We start from the raw sequence: 17,505 nt of genomic DNA, 5'->3' as shown, positions 1-17,505 counted from the left end.
GTTGCTGTGTTGCTGCCGCTTGTGGCTCTTGCAACGATGTTGTTGCTGTTGCAAAAGGAGCATGACGGAGTCGTCCAGCGAAGGGAGAGGAAAGGATAGAAGAGCCAGCTGAAAATAGCTTACTGCAGTCGCAGGAGCTTCGCGAGACCAGGCGAGTTCAGAGATCCTTCGTCTCTCATCGCCGCTCCCGCGGTCTTCCTCTTCCCCTCTTTCCTTTCAACGTGAGCGACTTTAGGCGAGATCGTCACTTGTGAACGCACGATCTATTTGTCGACACGTTCGTACGAACGCTTCCGCTCTTTAATGTTTGAAACTGGAGCTCTTACGTTTGAAACTGAAATTCGATATGGCTAATCCGTGAGGCTAATAGTGCCATTCCTTCTACATCTAGTTTGAATTGTTTGCTAAACAACTTCGTATTTTTATCAGCTTCTATCATACCCTTTAGACATTAAAATCTAAAATTTTCAATCCTTAATATGTCGCACGATAATATATATTTAAAAATAAATATTTCTTCATTATATTTCGAGTTTCACCGATCATGAAGGCATGCAGAACGGAATAAAGGCGATTCCGGAGATATCGACTGACACATGCCAGCTTCATCGCGAAAAGATAGACGAGGGACGAATGAGAAAAAAGAAGGACAACGCGGGACAATCGCGCGATGCGATGTACGCGTAAAATGAAAGAACAATTACACCGTGCTTGGCGCACGGAGAGGATGAGAAGAGACGGACCTTGGGCTCTTTGCGAGATAATCATAACATTACACGACGATCCGCGCCATAATGCCGTATAATGTCTGCGGCATGATGTACATTACGAGATCATTTACCGAGAGTCTGTCGCTAAAAGTGGGACCACCACCGCCGCCGAAGATTGACTCTCATATCGCTTCCTCTCGCCTCGGTCGATTCGCAAAATTAGAAACTCGCAGCTATTCCTGGATAATAGGCTCGCGTGTACGTCCGTCGCGCGAAAAAGAAGAAAAAAAGAAGCTTCGACCGTCGCTCGCTCGATTTGTGGGTCAGGGAGGTACGAGAGGAGGCGAGAAGGAGGAAGAGAAGGCGGCAAAAGGAAGAGCCTCGCCGCCATCGACAGGACGTTGTCACCTGGATTACCGCGCGTCGTTATTATTTCATAATCAACGGAAAATCTGCGCTACATCGGCAGATCTTCCGTCGCAAAGATATTTCAACATGTCATTAAATTGTTTGATAGGGGAATAATATTCTCAAAAATTTATTAAGTGAAAAACTTTTCAGTTCAGATCCGTACTGTGTATAATTTTCGCTGTCTTGATTATATTATCGTTATCTAGCGATGTCCATATTTCCAAAATTAATTGCAAATGTAGCTAATAATTAATATTAATTGCTGTACCAATATCGCAGAAATCGTTTCTTTAATTTTTTTGTCGAAGCAAAAGAATGCAAGGAGAAACCCACACGGTTTTTTTTAATTACGATAATCGATTACGAAACTCTGGACGAAGCGAAGAATCAAATTAAATTCCGACATTGCGGTCAGCGGTCTGGACGGGAGGAGCCGCTAATTGTACCATTAATTAACGAAAAAGCAGGCAGTGACGACAGGCATTCGGCGGGCCAGCTGCAATATTATGGTCCACCTCCTTGTGCCATCGCCACGAAAACCGGATTCGGTTTGGAATAAAATTAGGAGTCAAGTAGTCAAGGTCGGTCGGACCTGCCCAAAAGTTAATTTGCCCTCGCTTCTTCTCCTTCTTCTCCTTCTTCATCTTTCTCCGCATTTTTTCTTACGTAGAACGACCTGAATCTTCTGTTGCTATAGCAACAACTCATTCGCGTTGTGTCATTTTATGAAATTCCATAGCAATATTATGTAGAATAGAAGAGGTGTTTAAATAATCGCTTTTAACGGCGACTCCTGATGCTCAACCACCGCTTCCCATCCACTCTCCCGAAGAGAAGAGATATATCGAAGAAACGTATGGGGTTTACTTCGCGTAAACAATGTAGTGCGTCTAAGGACCGCTCGTCGCGAGACCACTCTTGCAGTTGCACAAGAGAGCCCTCGGAGACATCGAGATACGAGAGCACCTTTTTAGATTTTTCATTTCCCAGCGAAAGAAGCTACGAGCTTGCAAAAGTGTGCGTTATATACTGCTCGAGCAAACAGAGAACGCAATAGAGAAGTTATCGGTCTCGCAACCGTGTCTTTCAAGCTTTGACGTCCTCGCATTTGCATACTTCGCATTTTCATCGTCTCGCGAAAGGGAAGAGGATCAACTTCGCAACAGTACCGCGCGATTTTCCTCGTGAATAAACAAAGGGAGCAAGCTCGCGACGCGAGATCATCGGTCAGCGCGGTGAATAGCGATTTGACGAAAGCCCAGGCATAAAGTCGGGGCTCCTCGCGGGGCGTTGCACGCGCGAAGGACGCGCGGATTCAATGATGCCTCGCTCTTGACGATCGGCGTATCCAGTATCGGCCGATCGACAGTGATTCACCCGCGATTAAACAAGAATCGCCGGTCGTTAATCGAACGTGCATGATTGCCAAAGGTGAATGGAGACGCGTACACGGTTCTCACTTCGCGGCTTGTAACGAGAATTGACGTAAACAAGATGTTGCACATGTAGTCTAAAATAAATCATTCAGATGTACATGTTAAATGTCAATCAACGGTGATTGTAAAAGGGAATTTTCCAATCAGTTATCTATCGAGAATTATTCTCACGCGAAACTCTTATAACGAAGAATTTATAATATAAGAAAGGAATATAAGGTTAATTAATGCTTCAGGAAAATAACAGTAAATGTAGGACAAAATAACCAATCGATATGTACACTGAGGTTTTTAAAATCGTTGCATGTATTAAGGATTTAATATAGGAATATCAGTATTAATTCGTATTGCGTGTTCGTTTACGAGTAAGATAGGATGAAGTGTTGATATTACAATATTATGATAAGTAGTTGTTACAGATCATGGCTCAGTAATACAGATTGTCGTATAACAGCGTCCTCGACGTGTCTCGTGTCAAGATATTGCGAAATTCTCATTGGCGGCTTGTGATTCATCATCGACAAGATGATTACTTAATAAGTTGATTATCGACTGTTACGTCGTGTACGTAACTGGATCGATTGAGGAAAATTTTCTTGCGGTCGCGAGGCAATCGTAAAAGATCGCGCTCGCAAATTTTACATTCAAGAAAGAAAAACATTGTGGGAAAATATAAAATGAAAAAAACAATGCGGAACAGACCGTTGGGTGTAATGAAAATCAAGCTCGCGGCATCTGGCAAAATCGTTACTTTCACGGAATATCGCAGGCTGTGGCTCCCGTAATATATGGCAATAAAATTCCGACTTTATGCGGCGGCGCCGCGTCCTCGAGCATGTGCTGGACCGTGAAAAATCGCGTCTGTGCCAATCGGAATTGTGCACCGGGGACGAACAAGCAACCGGGATGAAAGGGCAAAGTAGTGTGGCGAATCAATTTAACGGAAATTTCGCGTGCTCCGAGTTTCAGACTTTCGTGCCAGTATGATGAATTTCTGCGCGGAAAGTCGCAAAGTTTTTTTTTTTGGAATATATCAAGAAATTTTTGCTTATTAGTTTTAATATGAAAAATATAATGTATAGCGTTATTGCCCTATTACGTTTGTAATTAGACTTCTGCATAATTTTCTCAATGTTCTTTTCTTATATTTGTTTCCGAAAAATATAAAATATAGATAATATCTCTCTAAAAAAGTTAATACTTGTACTTAATGTAGTAGCAATCAATAATTTTTCTTACTATATACGTATCCAATATAATTTACCTTTTTATATTTTTGATTTATAAATTAAAATTGATTATGCGGAATTATATGCCCGAAGGCTTCAATTATTCGCGCGGAAAGCTTTGATAATCTCATAGGATTCTATCTATTCTTCCTTATATACCTGATATCCTTGTCCCAAATCAATAATTTAAATAGAATAACGTTTTCAACCTCGTGCCTCGTAAGAATCATCTTTGTCGTCATCATTTTCGTCCTTCGGATATGCTTGCGTAAGGGATACGCTTTCCGGAATTAATACACAAAATTTACCAGCCTCTACGTGACACGCGGAGCGGACGTCATTCGCAATTAGTGCCCGTTAAAGAGACAAGGCGAAGGAACGGCGCCTAGAACGCCATAAAAACTAATGTAAAAACATGTACGTGTGTATTTTTTCTCGGAGAACCGCGATTACGCTATAATCATCGGCATTGCAGTAATTACACCACACACAACGAATCATACCGGGACTACCAACATGTATCTACTGTCGCGAGCTTCTCTTTTTGCAATCTCGTAACCGAACAAGATTAGAATATTTCGAAGAAGAATATTTTATTTCCTTTCGTGTTTATTTCTTATGTTATAAAATTTCTTTGCTTAGCTTTGCTTTATTAAAAAATAAGCAAAATAATATATTAATAGAATATAATTCCGCGTAAAATATTCTGACTTACGTATAAAGAACTGATTTTTTTTAGTAAACATTTAAAATAGAAGCACTATATATATAAATGCAAGTGCTTAAATGTGTATTAAATGAAGAATCCGTTCTCGCAAAACTTAATAAACGCATATTATTCTAACGGTATATAACGGTTGGAAATCGCTGGTTGTAAAGCAGCCGCTGTCTAAGTCTTAACAACTGCGGGAATCCAGGAAGAGAGCACGGTGCTACAAAACGATACATCAAGAAGAGCGATAATATTGAAGAATGTGTTTTACGCGTTTAATTTTAACCGGTCGAATTTTATTCTTGGCTAAATGGCGAAAATAGATAAACAAAATTTATAATTTCCAAGTAAATTGATAGTTAAAACTATTATTTTTATAAATGAGAGATATTAATTCGCTCTCGAGACGTTTAAGTTCTCGCGTGATTTAATTGAGAAACAAAATACTTCACTTTTCAACCGCTCTTTCTACAAAAACAAAAAAAATGTATTTATTTTATAGCTTTCCTTTATTTATAAAGCATTAAAAACAATTTGCTAAAGTTTTGTAATGTGACAGAAATCAAAGTAATAAGTAGGCGAAGAGTAAGGTCATCGATCTCGACTTGGATAAGCTATAACGTACCACCAAGATTCGTGAATAATTCACGATTTTAATCACATGTTAATTATTCACGAACGTATCGACCGCGAAAATCATTAAGTGAATAACGGATCTATCAGTTTGATATATTCGATAATACAGAATTATTTTAGAAATAGTGGAAAACCACCAACAACATTATCTTAATCAAATCAATGTCGAATATTATGTAAACGTTAGAGCTAAAAATAGAAATAGGGAATACCGTGTATATTTTATCGTAGATTTTAGACAATAAAAACGTCATGAATATGCGAAAGGTGATTTAAATGGCCACGATAATTGTAGAAATCATATATGAGGTATCCCAACCGTAACCTCGAGTATATAACAAGATTGAGCAAAGATTGAGCGCAAACAGTGCGGTCTAGAGAATGGTTAAAAAATGATGATTATATCACGTCGAAGTTGTAAGAATCAATAAGGATCTTGATAAATCATCTTCGGAGAAAGTTTTTATGAAATGAGTAAATTGTGAACACTAAATAAATATTCAATATAATAATTTTTTTTGGTATATTATTTTCTTAAATACGAATAAAAAATCTTCGCGCAATAAGATTAATTATAACTCAGTTTACATTCATATTTAATATTTTCTATAAAATCTATTTAATAGGCTTGATTTATATAAGTAATTGTTTGTTATCGCAAATATTACTCAATTTCATTAAAAGGGAAATGATCTAACAGTTAACACTAATAGATATAATCTCCGATAGAAAACTAAATTCGAATGACTCAAGTCTAATGATTCGTGGATCATTGGTTGAATCGATATTTCGGCGAAATAAGCAGAAAATTTTCAATGGGAATTTATCGGATGTATACGAGACGGAACTACATATAAACAGACGGTTTACATAATAGTGTCCGTACATTCATACGCACTGGCGCGTGTATCACACGCGTATACGACTCATCGAGCGTTCCTCGATGAGTCACAGCGACGAAGATAAAACATTTTACCTGGTGGCGCACAGTTAATCGAATTTGCAACGTATTCGCGACGCGTAAAATGATGCACGACCGTCCCGGCGTGACGCAAATCATAATAAATCCGCAACGAAAATTAATTCATACTTTACGAACAGCTAGCACGAGGAAGTCACGTTTATTTATCTCTTTGATAGCATTTAGTCAAGCAAATTAATGAGAACCTCTTGAATGAAAAACTCTAAACGCAGAAAATTTTAATTTCTTTTTTTCTTTTATATACAGTATAAAATAATTTTAGTTTGACAATTATATATCAATGAATATTCCAACAAATATTTTTTATTCTTATTTCAATAGTTCCGATAGCGGAAATTAATAGAATTTCTATATCCCTTTAGGGTCAAGAAAAAAATTAATCGCGCACTTTCAGCCATTTAGGCATGTCGGGCACGTGCAAGATTCATTTACTTTCATTGAGAGAAGCTTTGCTGCGAATGAGAGAAAAACATATACGTTAATACTGACGACACAAAATTTGCCGAGGGAGATCTGTCAGGTCACGTTAAAAAGAAGAAGTTATGTCGCCGATAATTTCACGTTTAATAGTCGGAAAGACTATTAAATGCACCAACAGGTTGAATCACTTAATAAAATCTGAATCCTGTATTCCATCCTAAATCGAGAGATTCTGAAGTAGCGAAGTAATATGCTCATAGAAAAATAGCAGCGCTTTTAAAGCATAACATGTTTGCAAGAAAAGCTTTGTGCATTCCATTTAACAATTTTCTCGATTGCAAATCTATGATAAAAATCTTTCCGTTTTTTGAATCAGTTATTCATCGCGAATTGAAAGATAAATGTCAATTGACTCTTTTAAATGTATTCAAGGTTGTCCCATAGCCTGTGTAGCTTTGCCATTGTACTTCCGCTTGATATATTGAGTGATCCCAAATGAATGCTTTTAAAACACAAACGTGACACGTCATGCCGGCATACGACATGTGCAGGTGCGTCCACAGTCACCAGTAGTAAGTAAGGACAATCGCATGTATAGAAAATGCAATCATTTTTCAAAAAGTACTCCGTGAGCGTTGAATTGTTGCGTGAAAAAAAAACCGATAAACAAAGCCCTAACAAATATTTCAAGATTCGTGGTTACAATCAATGATGATTCAATACAAGGTATGATAATCGCTGTGCTACGTTGTTAGAAGCTTCGTAACTAGTATCTAATCAGTAGTTTCAATCGTGACTAGAAAATGGCATGAAAAGATTCCTTTCGAAAAGTCGTAACATGCATTTTCAATTTTTTCGTACTTTACTATTTCTCTATAATCGTTTGATATAGTAAATTGCTTGAATGTCCGAGATAATCAAGGAACGTTACGCTAAATAATTAATTCTATATAAATTAGCATAATATACAGTGGCTACGAAGTAATAATAGGAAGTTTCAGTCTATTGCGAAAATCCTGCTGAACATTCGCAGTTAAAGGGTACACTCGCTCAAGGCGTGATCCCAATGGGTCAGCAACACGAGCCACATTACGAATCTGTTCTCGAAGATCTCCTCGACGAACCGAGCATGAGGTACCGGGTGTAGACATCGTGGTCCGGAACAGAAAGGAGCGAAGAAATCGGCGAGCAAGCCAAGATCAAGCAGAAGCGAGCAAGAACGAGAGAGAGAGAGAGAGAGAGAGAGGCAGAAATCCGAGAAGCGGTGTAGGAGGAAGAAAAAGAGAGGAGGAGGTGCAGAACAAGGAGGGAGATAAGGTAGGTAGAGTCCAAGAAGGGCGGCGAAGAGAAGAGAAGACTAAAAGAGAGGCCCCTCCCGGTGGCTCGATCGGCGAGGAGGGTCGGGGCCCCCTTGCACGATCCTGGCCGTCAGCACGGGTGGGTAAATGGGTATATAAGCGGGGCCCCGGCGATTCCATCTCGACACACGACCCAACCTTCATCCCGATCGCCAACGGTCCTTTGCAATCGAGCGTAATCGCACGCGCGCGAATAAAAGAAAGGGAAGACAGGGAAAGAGAGACAGGGACAAGAACCTCCCCCGCGTTCTTTCGTTCTCCGATCGATCGCGCCCGATCTTAGTTCGCGCGAACCGGTGAGAGCCGATCTGCGAGGTAGAAGCAAGAGAAGCCGAAGAGGACATCACTGTGCCCGACGTCGACTCGACCAAGAGTTCCACGTTTACGGAGGAGAGAAAAAGACGTGAGTACACAGTTTTTCGCTTTACAAAGTTTTGTCACCCTTCGAATTCCGTTTCGCGACGAAAACTTACCCGACTCGACATTTCGATCGATCGATCGATCAAAATACGGATTTCTTTGACGATCTTAGACATTAACATCGCGCGAATCCTTCCCTTCGCGAATACTCCCCTTCATTAGTTGATAACGTAATTATATTAAGTAAATCTCTTTTCACTCCTGATATGTAATCGATTTATTATTATCTTTTGAATCCTATACGAAGCAAATCTCCCTCCGTAGCTCAGCTCCGAAACGAATTACGTGACAGATTCTACTGAGCGTTGATAATCGAAACCGGTCGATGAAATCTTGAGTCGCAGTGACATATGCGGTCGACAGACGCGGTTGGTTGAACTCGGCATGATTATTAACCTCGCGTTTGTGCGCAGGAGACTTTTCTCAAAGCTCGCAGCTAGCTACATTTTCTTTCGCAATACGCGTAGGACTCGGTGCGCCGAGTCGCGGCTTCGCAGCGACGGCGACAGATAGTTTTGAAAGTGGAGCGCGATAATGCTATTGTTCGCCATCCGCGCTTGTATCCGTTCGTTTCAATTAGTCGGGGCGCGGCAAAAGCGGATTTTCGAAACAGCGAACGACGGTAAATGCCACGATAAACGCCCTCCCCTTAGTTATAAAAAAAATTGCAATTCGCTCACAATTAAGCTGTCATTGACTTAAAAAATCATATAAAAGTCTCTCTTCTTTATTTTAAGTTTAATCCCGATAGGAGAGAAATTACAGAAACCAAAAAGAATCGAAATAAAAAGTAAAAATTTACATTAATTGCTATTAAATATATTGTATTATCCTCATATTGTTCCTTATAATAACCATTAGTTTCCAATATTCCATGTTCGAACATATCTAACGTATGAGCAAGTTTGTTTTTTATTTATTTTGTATCAACTCTTGCGACATGCACATACACGTATAAGAGTGTCTTTTTATTTTAAGTTAGAAATGCATTGTAATTACACATATACATTATCTAAATTTCATTACAAATATCTCGCTGGATGTGCGTCGCAGCTAAAAGGTTAAATAAAGAGAAATTAAGAGGTCAAAGTAAGGAAACGCGAGTCGCTCGCGTGCAGGCCACGCTCCGTCGTCGTTATAAACATAATTTGTAGATTTCTCAAGGAGCAACCGCGCGCGTTTGCGTAATTTCCCCCTTCCGCGGCGCGCTCCTTCCCGACCCCTAATTAGCCGGCCTAATCTGTCAATCTGCGAATTACCTGCGCCGCGACGTCGACTCGAGGTCGCCAACCGGCGCGGCGACCGTCTTCCCCCGGCAACTTCGCAATCGACGAACGCCGAACGTGTGCCGAATCTTTAATCGGAATCAACAGAATCCTCCCCGCGCCGGGACGAAGCAGATTCACACGAGCTTGAATCAGATAGGAACAGATTTCGTGACTCTCGTTTAAGCGAGCAAAAGTCGCGCGATTGCAAATTGAACGGAGGAGTTTCGCGGCTTCGGATTAGACGAGCGGACGCCGCTCTTTCAACACGCCGCAATCAGGGGAGACCGCGAAGCTGAAAGGCTAGGAGAAAGAAAGAGAAAGAGAGAAAGAGAGAGAGAGAGAGAGAGAGAGAGAGAGAGAAAAGAGCAAAGGGCTATAATCATTGACGGTGGAGCACTTGATGGCGCGCTCGCGCGCGCGACACTTCTTTGTAAGTGTGGTACCATTACACTTCTGATGATCTTGATGAGGTAATCGGCGTCCATCATCTTTCACAGGCATTTCCTGCGTCTATCGACCTGGCCGCCGAGCACTTATCTGTATTCGCGGTGCGATCAACGCGCGTCATCCTCCTCGTCGAAATTTCATCGCTTCCTTCTCTCCCTTTTTCTTCGCTTTTCCATTTTTCCCCGCCTTCCGAGCATTGCGTGGAGAACGGAAGATTGCATCGACAGCGAGAGATCGACAAACACGCGTCCGTCGTTCGTTCTCGCGTAACCGCCGTGTAAGGAAATAATTAACGGACACGTCCGTGTGATGTACGGACAATAAGTCGACGGCTACGGTACTTGAATGTACTCGCAATTAAGCTTATTGCGACTACGCACCGCGCCGCCGTGCATCCGGTGTAATTATATCCGCAATGGACTTAATTCCATGCAAATATTTGGAGACTTAAAACTTCAGCTGCCCGCGTCATAAGAATCTCACAGATTCTTTATAATTTATCTATCGATACGAGGCGACTCTCGGTTACGGTAATTATCATAGAGATCAGAATCAGCTTACGCAATTATATATAAAAAGAGGTTCTTGTTTGCGATACGAACAACTCCCGTTCTCACGCGCAACGCGATTCTCGACAAAAGTGAGGGGGGAGCTTGATTTCTGTCACTTTCTATCGCGGCACAACGCGGTTTCGGCTATACTGCCGATATTACGACGAAAACACAGTCGATTTCGGCAAGAACGTAATAGTTGCGACCGTTCACCGGCTGCAATTGCATTGCCAAACGCGAACCCCCCTCGATCTCGCCATAAAAACTGGAACCCTTTGCCGCCTCCCGCCTCGTTCACTATTCTCCGCAACTACGCCTCGTTGTTTCCGTCTTTGTCGCCACTTCTCGCCATCCCTCTCGACTCTCCAGTGTATTCCGGTTTCCACGACGAGCGCAGCCCCCGCTCTCGAGAAGCGATTTGAATCGTTATTCCGTGCGCGACTTGAGAATAATTTTATGCCTCGCGACTTTTCAAGTTATAGTTAATTAAATGCAGAATTATAATACTTCTTCTACGACTCGCGTATTTTCAATTCGCATATCGTCGAGAACTTGTTCCAAGATTATCATAATTTCATAATTTTTAATCGACACTATAGGAGGCTCGTAATTGGACGTAAAATTAAAGTTGAGCGTGATTTTTTTACAATAACTTTTTCATCATTGAGTTCATTGATGAATTGCTTAATTGACGATAACAACGCGCAAGGCAGGCCAGACTGGAAAAGCGTTTATCGCAGTGACTGCGCTTAACTCGAGCGTTAATGCACGCCGATCCGGCCGCACCAACTCGATGACGCGTAAATACCGCGTCGTTTGTCTCCGATTTCACGTACGCCTACTCGCGAATGCAGAATGGTCTCGTGTTTCGCTCGCGGTAATGTATTTTGCGACGCAAAGATCACAAAGTAAAATTTACGATGTAAATTGATTATCTATATGCTTCACACAACAAAAAAAGCGCGAACGTTCCAATCTATCAATCTAAAATCCGATATTGGAAATAAATCTACGCGTTTTGCCCTTTATGAACGCAGATCCATTAAAGTAGAAATCTGCTCAAAATTAAAAGGGTTAATCTCGATAAGATCTATATTTTTAATCGCTCGTAACGCAAAAACTCGCGATTTCTGAACTAAATTTCTATCCGTCCTTAACGCCTCATTCATCGCGCGTACAATGAAAACTCGTGTGAGACGTTACGACGTATTCTTCTCTGCGTTTTACGGAGAGAAGAATTGAACGTAAACGTGAGCGCGTAACGAGCGTGAGGGGCACGCATCCTGTCATTAGTTCCATAACGTTCACCTTATTCGATGCATTCGGTTCAATGTCACCCGTCCCTCTCCTTCCTGCCGATTCTCTCGCGGCAGCCCTGATGTGATCCACCCAGCGCGACGGTTACCGTTTCTCCCCCTCATTAACAATCATAGCTGTTGTCCTTTCGTCTCGCGATCTACAACCGGGTCCATTCATATATGTACGTCTCGGCCATTCATGCCGAGCTGTCACGCCGATAGCCTGTCCTCACGTCCAATCGCCTAACTAGAAGATTGCGCGTCTCAATGTCTTCTCGGTGTAGATCCGAGCGAGTTTTGTTAGATATAAAAGGATAACAATTATAAAATTCATGAGAGAGATTATTTTTAATCTCAATTGTAATACATATATTAAATTGCCCAACGTTATAATCAGCAATAATTTTCATAATAGTCATAGAGTTAATTAAGAAAGTAAAATCTTAAGATTTCGTGATTGTTGCAATCACAAAAGGATGATTATCGCGCGATAATTATATCTGCGAATATTTCAAGCCACCCCGTAAATAATTTCCCTGCCATTCCCGACGACTTAATTAAGTTAAGATTAATGTAATGTTTTGGCAACAAGCGTGTCTAATATCGAGCGTCCTTTTGCAGATATCAAAATGCTAAAATTCGCTGTGGTGACGATGGTATGCCTCTTGGGGCTGAAGATGATCGCTGCGATGCCAGTGGCCGATCACCACGAGGGCCATGAGCCGCTACCAGTTGTACCTCTCGAGGAGAAGACTGCGGTAGAGTCTCTGAAGGCGGCGGAGACGGCTTCGGGAGCCGTGCAGAGCAACGCAGCCGCGGCACCTGTGGCGGCTAGCCAGCCAGCACAGCCAGTGGCCGAGCAACCCGCTGCGGTTGATGCGCCTGCTGTGAGAAGCAGCGAATCTAGCGAGGAAGCTCAGCCGGGCGAGCCGAAGAAGGACGAACCGCTGCAGCCGCAGCAGCCGAAACCGGCGTCCGAGGAAGCTCAAGCGCAGCCCAAGTCCTCTGAGGAACAACTCGAGGAGAAGGAAGAGCCGAAGGTATTGCCCACCGCCGAAGCCGAGAAGAAACAAGAACAAGAACCCCTCAAGGAAGCGGCATCCGAAACGAAGGAGTCCGTGCAGCCCGCGCCGCAAGAACAACCGGCCGAAGTCCTGGCCGAGAAGAAAGTAGGTTTCTCGTTATCCTGATTAAAATCATTTTCTTTCATACCATATATTCTTAAGTTAAAAACTTCATTCTCTAATCTTGCATGTTTTTCAGGAGGAACAGGTAGCCGTCGAAGGCAAGAGCGCGGAAGCGGCCGCACCCGCGGCCGAGAAGCCCGTGGCCATCGAGAAGCGCGCTGACGATTCCGCCGAGAAGATCGCTAAGGAAGAGCCGAAAGAGGAGAAGAAGCTAGAGGAGCCGGTAGCACAGCCAGCCCCGAAGAAAGAAGAGTCAGCGGAAATTCCTGCCGTTTCCGAGGAGAAAAAAGTTGAATTGAAGGCCGAACAAGTAAATCTGCCGAAAGAATCTGAGGTCACTCACTCGCTCGCCCACGCCAAGGTCGAGGACAAGCCCGACCGCGTAACCCGCGACGCTGAAGAATCCGCCGCGCCTGCCCCCGCCGCCGCCGCCGCTGCCGCCGCAGCTGCAGCCCCCGCTGAAGCTCCCGCTGCTCAGGAACCGGCTCAGCCGCAGGAAAAATCTGCGTCTGTCGCCAAGGCCGAGCAGACCGTAGCGGAAGTAGCTGCGCCGGTGGAGGAGCCGAAACCCGTCGAGAAGAGCGAGCAGGTTGAGAAGAGCGAACAGCTGGAGACGGCACTCGCCGAGCAGTCGGCTGTCAAAGTCGAGGAGCCGATCAAGAGCGAGGAGAAGGTAGTTGTCGAAAAGGAGATTGAAAAAGAAGCAAAAAGTGCCGATTCTCCTGTCCAGCAAGCGGAGGCGGCCAAGGAGCAACAGCCCGTGCAGCCTCAGGAATCCAGCCAGATTAAACGGGATACAGCGGAAGCTGAACAGGTAGCCGAGCTGCCTCAGGCCAAGTCGGAACTTCCGGTCGCAGAAGAGCAGCAGGCCCAGAAACCACAGCAACCACAGCAGCCACTGCAATCACAGCAGCAGCAGGAAGTCGCCAAAGTGAAGGAACGCTCTAATGACTCCTCCGAAGAAAAATCCGCCGACGACAGCAAGGAGAAGAAGAGCAGCGAAGAAGACAAGTCTTCCGAGGAGCAGAAGGACGCCAAGCCTAAGCTCGCGGGAGAATTGCTCCCGAAACCCGAGCAGTAAATCTCGGTGCGGGGAGGGTTTGATTGATGAGTAACTTCAGCAGCGCGGCAGCAACAGCAGCAGCAGCATCATCTCAAGAAGAAGAAGGAAGAAGAGGATTGCTCCTCTTAAGGATCGGGACGAGCTCAGGCATCGGCGTCTCTAGGTGCCACCGGGACGTGGGCATGAGTTCGTCGCGAGACAACAGGAGCGGAAGCGAGAGAGAAAGAATGTGTGTGTGTGTGTATATGTGCGCGTGCGTATGTGTGAGAGAGCGAGAATGCGAATACGAGAATGCCAGAGTAGGCAGCACACTCTCAGCGACGAATCCGGAAAGTGTGAAAGTACCGCACAGGGTGAATGAGAGAGAGAGAAAGAGAAAAAATAAAGAGAGCGAAAGAAAGAGAGAGAGAGAGAGCGCGAAAGAGCGACCCCATCGACCCCATCGATCTTTCTATAGGGTAGAGTTGTCCGTTCTTCGACAGCGCACTACGATCTCGGTAGCGCATCTCCGGGAGCGCGGGACGATCGCGTGTTACCGGATGCCGTGATACCGGGCGAACGACACCGCGTATCGTATATCTTCGATACGCGGCGATCGACGCCCGCGATCCGGCGTTCCGGCAGACGGCAGACGGAGAACACGCGGCGATCCATCACGGGGATGCGGCTCGGCTTCTAGCTCCGAGCGGCATTCCCGTTCGTCCCGGCGGACATCGCGATCTGTCCGCGGGGACGAACTCTGCCCTCCCCTCCGCCCGATTAATATCTCTCATCCCCCCCTTTATGGAACCCCCCTGTGTCCCATCCGAGAATGACACACCACTACAACACCTGATAAACTTATCCCGATAAACTATGTAGTAAGTAGCTCGACTCTCTCTGTCTTCTTTTTAGAGATAACATGTGTCATTATTATTATTATTATTACGATTTAGTACCAGTACCACTATTATTATTAATATTATTATTTGTATTATTGCTATCATCATCGTTATAATAATAATTATTATTATTACTGTGAATCCCCCGTCGGTCTCGTGTTACTACCAACCGCCCATTTTTATAGATCGCTGGTGTTCGTGTTCACGAGTCGCGAGGTCGAGTTTCATCGTTTTCAGAACTTAACAACATATATAGAAGTGTAAAAGTATAGAATCCAGATTTTATATAATGGTAATAACCACGAGACTCTACTCGGTTCTTACATAAACGGAGATATTTTTCGAACGATATCGTTGAAGCGAGAATAGACTTCCGAGATCCATGTCCCGTACGTAATTTTCTTCCAATACGTAATACCTTCCGATATATTCTCAATACATGTGTAAAATTTCAAACAAATCGCTCGTCTTTTCAAAGTCTAGATTAGTCATTGTGTAAGGCGCTTTCGAGTTGCAGCGCGAAGCGCAATTTCGCTCGGCGAGCGTTATACGATCGCACGAAGCAGTCGTCGAGTATCTGCAAGCTGTCCGGAAAACGGACGCGCTCGGTGAACGATACATTCGCGAAAAATTACGGCGCGGACACAAGAGGCACATCGCTGCGTGAAATCGCTCGCTGGTAAATCACGCGATATGCGGAGATTCGCGTTATGGCGTTAGATCGTTCGTGATGAACCGCGATTTGTCAATCACAACTTCGCGCTTCAGCATCGCAGAAACAACGGGGATCAACGCCGTGGTTGTAATAAGTTAACGAGTGACTCACGAAGTAGCACTTAGCCGTTCTCGACAGCGTGCCTAGAGTACGTACGTACGTGCCGTGTCAGATACGATAATCGGGGGCTTCCGCCAAGCTGATAAACATCTTCGCACTTCTCTAACACGAAATAACAAGGCACAACGAGCGCGCACCGGCAGCGAATTGAGTAAATGATAATACCCCCTTAATTCACGACCCTTAACCCTTTACCGTACCCACTTTACCCACAAATCGTTTACGTTACGCAATAAGATCAAATAAAACGTGTCTCTCATTGCATTTCAGGATCGTAGATGTTTCATCGAAAATTTCACTCTGCTAAGGTAACGGGATTTTACGTTTTTCATTATCGAATAACACATTTACAAAAAGAATTAAAAAAGAATTATCAATTGCATTTAGGCATAGAATTATTAATTATGGAAAATTTATCGATATTTGTAGGGAAATTTTGATCGATAGCATAGAAACGTCTGGTTTTCTTTCAAATAAATAAAAAAATGATCATATACAAATGAAAATGCAATTAAAAAGAAGATATGTGTATATCGTATTTATATCTTCAGAGATATATTATAGTTCATCGCGAACAATTTAAATATCTAGTTCCGAGCTGAAGAACTGCCTGAATTCTCATTATTAATTACGCATATTAATTTACGCATAAGATTATTAATTGTGGAAAGCTTATCGATTTTTCTAGGTAAGTTTTAATAGATAAATTGATAATACAGAAACGTCTTTCTCTCGGATAAATAAAAAATTATTATATGCATATCGCAAATAAAGATGCAATTAGAAGGGAAGATATGTACGCCGTATCTTATAATATCTTCAGAGATAAATTATCGTTCATCGTTCACAATTTAAGTATCTGGCTCCGAGCTAAAAAGAACCACCCGGATTCCCATAATGCATATAGAAAGTGCAATAAATCCTACCAAGAATCAGTCTACCAAGGGTGCGATAAACTGTTACTAAGAGTCGATCCATGGATTTACGGCGTCATAGCCGATACCTTTCTATTCTCGCGCAAATGCAACTCCATAACCAATCGGTTACCCACGGAGAATGCACTTGCATAAGAGCCCTCATCGGTCGCGCAATTGTTCGCGAATGTCGCATCGGCGAGCCGACATTTCCCCTTGATGCATCGATTCGTCAAAAGGGCGAGCGAGCAGCTCTATCGCACGGCGGTGCACTGGCAAAGATAGGCATAAACAAGACTGCGGTGCATAAGGTGAATGCATCCGGCGAAATGTCAAGGCGTGAAAGAAAGAGAAAGAGAGAGACCGAAAGAATTTTGCAACTCGCCACACGGAGATTGTTTCGTTTTGGTATATCACCCTGCACTCTCGCCGTTCAATACTAAATGCCTCCGTAATTAATAAACAAGCTACATGTGCATTAAGTGGAAAAGAAATCAATTTGACTATCTAACGGTATTTAGAAGCATCCACTTTCCTTTCTCGCTCTTCAGAGCTAGATTATTCGTCGTAAAATAATAAATCATTGCAGCTATCGTTAACAAATTTTTATTGAAGAAAGTCCGCGTAGGATTAAATGTAGAATTGACTTGTGCAATCCGGGTTTCGTTCTTTTTTTTCTTTAAAATTTAAAACTTAATTTTCTAATTAATTTACGAAGATAATTTCACGAAAAGCTGGTGATAACGG

At 43.0% G+C, this 17,505-nt stretch overlaps 2 protein-coding genes across 7 annotated transcripts in view; one reads left to right on the top strand and one right to left on the bottom strand.

The window, feature by feature from the left end:
• The window catches only part of LOC112459080 (serine/threonine-protein kinase S6KL), a 96,630-nt gene that overhangs the window by 76,256 nt on the left and 2,869 nt on the right, over positions 1–17,505 (bottom strand). The gene's annotated exons all lie outside the window — the stretch shown is intronic.
• LOC112459079 (probable serine/threonine-protein kinase kinX) lies at positions 8,008–15,469 on the top strand. The gene is made up of 3 exons (XM_025022992.1): positions 8,008–8,297; positions 12,500–13,047; positions 13,142–15,469. The coding sequence occupies exons 2-3, from the start codon at positions 12,508–12,510 to the stop codon at positions 14,144–14,146; spliced, it is 1,545 nt and encodes a 514-aa protein (XP_024878760.1). The 5' UTR covers positions 8,008–8,297; positions 12,500–12,507; the 3' UTR covers positions 14,147–15,469.

This window comes from Temnothorax curvispinosus, unplaced genomic scaffold, assembly GCF_003070985.1.
Source record: "Temnothorax curvispinosus isolate PA1 unplaced genomic scaffold, ASM307098v1 QBEX01009517.1, whole genome shotgun sequence".
In the NCBI taxonomy this organism is placed as follows: domain Eukaryota; kingdom Metazoa; phylum Arthropoda; class Insecta; order Hymenoptera; family Formicidae; genus Temnothorax; species Temnothorax curvispinosus.
Note: the sequence above shows the minus strand (reverse complement) of the source record. Positions and strands in the feature narration are given on the sequence as shown.